Source organism: Branchiostoma floridae, chromosome 2 (genome assembly GCF_000003815.2).
Source record: "Branchiostoma floridae strain S238N-H82 chromosome 2, Bfl_VNyyK, whole genome shotgun sequence".
NCBI lineage: Eukaryota > Metazoa > Chordata > Leptocardii > Amphioxiformes > Branchiostomatidae > Branchiostoma > Branchiostoma floridae.
Genome location: NC_049980.1, coordinates 24,229,285 through 24,234,645, shown reverse-complemented (window position 1 = coordinate 24,234,645; position 5,361 = coordinate 24,229,285). Strand labels below are relative to the sequence as shown.

The window sequence follows — 5,361 nt, the reverse complement described above, 5'->3', positions numbered from 1 at the left end:
CCACATAGTGCCAATAGAGGTCCTCATAGAAGTATCTGCAAAAGTAACAGAACACCCCCATCTTTTGGACAGTGCATATTATTATGTAGTTACTAGTAATGCTCAATGTTATCATAATAAACTGTACCTTGCCAGGTTACCTATGACAATTCATTCCTGAATGATCAAGGGTCTGTTTTGACTTTATAGGAACAAATAAAGCCATAGGTTAGCTACATTTATCAAAATGTCTGTTGCTAAGACTAACACTATGTCTACATGTATACAGTGCTGTCGACATTTGTTTCTGAAGTAACTATGGAAACCAAATGAGATACATGTTGCAGAGATACATGTTGTATTATTCTATTAATAATTTCTGCTCCTGAATATGCAGGTGAAACTGTGATAATGTACACATAAGACACACAGTCATATATAATATAAACTTCACAGTTGCATTTCTTTGGCAAAGTTTGGCTAGGAGTCCATTTCCTTAAAAGCAAGCAATGCCTTAGGACTGCATCACAAAGCCAAGTTTGAGCAAAGTTAAGAAAATGGACCTGGCAGTCTTTAAATCAAGTTCTGGAATTCATTTTTTGCTTATGATTTGAAATATTGTGCTTCTGATTTATGTACTACAACACAAAGCCTAACCTTTAAACAGCATTATACTATATGAGGTACACTGAGTCATGTAAGTGCAGCGACACATTCAGTACATAACATGTGCCTCTGTATGTATGTATATACTTACTGTCTTGTTCTGGCAACAGAGTTTGGCAACCATATACAGTCTGCCATGGTAGCACGGCCGGGAATGAGGCGCGGTCGTCTGGTCAACATCTGCATAATGCGATCCTCCTCTGACCTGGTCATCTTGTTAATACCACTGTATCCACAGTGATTCCACACCATAAATTATACCTTCTGAAGAACAGACTGGCGAGCTAATTTGTCTTGGCAACAAAGACTGACGGGTTTACGGGCATTGTGTGCTGATTACTCCATCAGTAACTTGCACCTTTGCTGACATTTCAGGCATGTGATGTTCTGTAGTCTCCTGCACAACACAGTCACGAGATGAGGTTCCGTAGTGCAAACAGTGGTCCACTGTTTAAAGATCTGTGTCCTGGAGCCAGAATCCACACTTTGGAGCTGTAGTATAGCTTGGATGCTGCTACAGTTTTGAAAAAGCAGCTACAAAAATGGTGACTTGTCTGCCTTGGAAATGAAACTGCCTGTTCGACCAATGGCAGTTAATAAAGCGACAAACATGCAACTTACAAGTGCATGTAAATGTTCTACCTTGTTCACTTTTTAGTGTGCCTCCAATAGGCAATCTGCAGTAGAAATGGTGTCAACAAGCTCCTGGCGAGTTGAATGATCTACTTTGTTTGGACAACTGCTCCTATTGGAAGAATTAGTACAAAACAATGCTGAACTAACCCTGACCTTTCTCAACCACCTGTTTCCTTTAGCAGTCTTCTTGTCCTACTTTAATCAGTTTTTCTGCTGACCTAAAAACAGTAATTTTCCCACATCACTCAAGAAATGTCCATAGTCGCAAGAAGTTGTCAACCTGCAACAGTAGCAACAGCCCTGGTGGAGAATACAGGACTGAAGTTCATGGCAGGTAGAAACACTTGAGTCTTTACAGAAGTAGTCAGACTCCATTAATCAACCCTTTCAGTCTATAGAGGCCAATTGTGAACAGATGGCCTATTGGTTCCTTGGATGGCATCAGCAGAATAGCATAAAAACAGCTCTTGATCCCCAGGATTCCCTTCCTTCTGTGCGGTCCAAGGTTCGCGGGGAGTAAACACACAAGGACTTGTTACAACACTATTGCTGGAAGCAGGCATGGACAACAGGTATTCATGGCTCGTCCCAGGCCGTTGCAAACTCTCAATTAAAAAAGCACAACGCCAAAGGACCAACAGTTCAACTGGTGGCGTGACTTGGTACAGCCCACTTCTGTGGTGTACACAACTCAGCAGAATTCCTCCATGACGGGGTCACCGAGAAATACCTCCCATCAGCGACACGATTTGTGGAACACAAATAATAAAACGTAGAAATCTGTTGATGGTGCCAACAAGCCACGCATGTACCAACAATGTACAAAGCCCGCTTAGTATCTGCGTAACGGGAGCTAGAGTAAACACATAACAATAGGGACCATTTCTTATGTAAATAACATTCATTGTCTCGCCTTAAGTCGGGTATCGCTCGTGGGGCACAGCTCAAACTTCTGCCATATCTGTACTTCAAAAATCATTAACAGGTTATCAGTTGACAGTAGGTAGATCCTCATTATCATTATCAACACATACAGGTGGCAATTCATACCTGGCATTAGATTTCAGAGATAATCATAGGCAAACTAATTTTTCTTTTCTCCTGTCTACACAAAGTAGTTGTTCCAGAAAAATATCAATGTAACCAATATAGCAAGACAACAATAAGGGAATGGCAATACACTCGCTACCAGAAAAAAACACAACAGTTGGAAAGTTCTGATGTTTTGTGAGTTTTGCGAGGAGCCCCGGGACGTGGTGAACTGTGGCGGGAACAGTAACCTTCACCAGGGAAATGACCTCATACCTAAGCACTTAAACACCGCCAGGAAACCCTACACCTTCGCCATGCAAGTCACAACAATGGGCTACCCCGCCTCACATGATATTACATTTTCAGCACACTACTACACCAGAACTTGAGAACTGTATATTATATTGTTCAAACATAGCAACAGCACAAAAACAAGCCAATCAATACATCATTCAGCTGCATGCCTTTCTTATCCAAAGATTAGCAATAGCCATGTCCTGGATGACTAAATATTTCATATTGCAGTTTTAAAAAGTTTACCTTAAGGATAAAAGGTCTGGCATTAACAAACAATGCCAGTTATTAAAAAGTGAACTTTAGTAGTGATCCTATATCAATCAGACTTAACGACCTGATAACCAATGATAGATTTTGAACAATTTTGTCCCCCGGGCTTTCAACCAGACTACTTGGGGCTCAACACACCATTTATCAATTGACAGGTAGAAACGCAGTATGAAATTTTAATGCAGCGTATCCTGGAATGGTCAAGTTTGATTTAACCCTGCAAATGAACCCACCTCCTTTATTACGATCTATGCGTTTGAATGTCAGGAATCAATAAGCTCCTACAAGGCATGCCATTTGCTGGTTATGTGTACCACAAGTCATACCCTGATTTATGGTCTTTGACTAATAAATGTGGTTTGCCATTGCCAGACAACCACACAGAGGCACCTGTCTATACATTGTAGTATTGGAATTTGGAGAGGTTTGAACCTTGATATATTTGTATGTTAAAGAAACTGACAAATATTAGAACTTTCACTCCTCCAGAAAGCAGGGAAGAATGGTATGATGAAGCTGGTAGCCAACTTATGATAGGTTGGCACTTATTGTGGTGATTGCGATGAGGTACTGTAAATGTCTTAAAGAGATTGCAGGGATTTAATTCACAGAAGGAAGAAAATGGAGTGTTTGCAATGGTTTGAATGTCGCTGTTGAAACAAAAGCTTAGGTGGCAGAAGACAGAGAAAGCATTTTCAAGATGGTGCTACATTCAAGGTAAGGAGGTCACTGCAAAAACCATGAACATTTTCCATCACAAAAATCTCAACATTTATAGTTACAGTATATTGCTCAAATTCCCTGGTGATCTCACAATGCACCCTAGCCTTACTGGTCAGCCATCAACAATATCAACATGTTTACCAACACATTATTGCCCATTAAGCTGTATTAAAATTATAAAACCTTTGTTCTGGAACTGATGTTGTATTCTATCTGACTATATTTTATGTCTTTTGTTTGCTCCAAATATACATAAGACTGCATTACATACTGGTAACATTTGCCTGAGTCCTTCTCTATCTATCTATGGGCTTCTTCCAGCCATACTGAAGGGACAAATCAAATATCTGATAGCCTCACAAAAGAGCAAGAACTTGAGAATTCCTCAACATGAAATAATAACAGCATTGGCTTGTGTAAAGGAGGAGTCTAGCTCTAGACAAGCAAATGTACCCTGCTATGAATAACTTCAGTTGACATACATTCATAGATAAAATTACTAAACTACCAGTGTATACAGTACCTATATCAACATCCAACACACATCAATATGCTCCCTGATACCTATCTATATCTGTCATACCTGGATACTAAGATTACCCTTGGCTTGGTAGCACAGGTCCCCATGGTGGCAGTCATAGCTGTCATAATCATCAGGTCTTAATGTTGTTCTAGAACAGTCTACAATGTACAGAGTAAGGTTCTGGCTAGTGTGTGTTTGTTTCTGAGGTCACACTACTCCACCTCACACCTGTTTACAGTCTCACGTTACAGGTCACAGGTGGCTAAAGTACCTGTTTAGGCTGAGTCTAGAGAATATGTATATGTATACATATATGTACATGGGTTCTGTGCATGGGTACTGCGAAAGATGCCAGCTTAATGTTTTGAAATGCTGTATCAACCTTCAAAGATGGCATGTTATAACTGGAAGGTAATGGTACATTAGGAGGTAAAGTATGTAACCAAATCATATTCAGATGGTTCCAGTTTAAAGTAGTATTGGCCATGAGAGGAGTAATGATGAAGAATAAAGACAAGGAAGAACAAAATTTCTTATCATATGTAGTTCAATACCTGATTTATGTAAGCAAAGCAGAAGTTCATCTTTGGGCAACCCTGGCTGTCTGTAAACAGCCAAACGAATAGATAAAAAATAAATAAAAGTTGATGGGGCATTCTGTACTGTTGCAGATTAAACACTGTTGCAGAATGATTAAACATTGATTCATAGGGATATATCAATTTAGACTCAGTTTAGCTACCAACGCCTGGAATTTAATTATAGTGTTTTATAGTAAAATACTATTAATATGGGTACCTATTGAAAGTGTGAATTAATCTTGAGTCAAATGATGGTGTCATGGTCTATAATCTACCGTAACTGGAGTGATATGTACTTACCACCCAATGGCAGTCCCCTGGATGATGTTCAGGTTATCGCTATGCAGGTAGTTGGTGGTTGAGACAGTTCCATGGGCCATACGTAAGCGCGGCACACCATTTCTATGTACAAGCATCTCCTTCCCAACTCGTACCTTAACATGTGCTTCATGTTCTTGCATTCTCTCCGCATGCTTGTCTCTACACATGTATCTGATAGGCTGTCTCTGTGCATGCTTTTCCAGCAGTTTCCTTGCATACTTTTCCATATACTTTGGTTTAGAGAATTTTTCGTCAGAAGACTGCGGCCACTTCCGTGTGTAGTTGTCCTCGCCGCTTCCTGTTTCGAGTACTTTTCGAAGGCAGCACATAGTG

The 5,361-nt window shown here is 40.1% G+C and overlaps 1 protein-coding gene across 3 annotated transcripts in view; it reads right to left on the bottom strand.

Moving 5' to 3' along the window:
* The window catches only part of LOC118405639, a 34,785-nt gene that overhangs the window by 14,015 nt on the left and 15,409 nt on the right, over positions 1-5,361 (bottom strand). Inside the window, exon 1 of one of the 3 annotated variants that reach the window (XM_035805234.1) lies at positions 737-2,078. The exons of the other annotated variants lie outside the window; for them this stretch is intronic. Within the exon in view, the coding sequence (XP_035661127.1) occupies positions 737-897 (161 nt within the window). The 5' untranslated portion in view covers positions 898-2,078. Of the gene's footprint in view, positions 1-736; positions 2,079-5,361 lie in introns of those variants that run through there. 3 annotated transcript variants of the gene reach the window in all.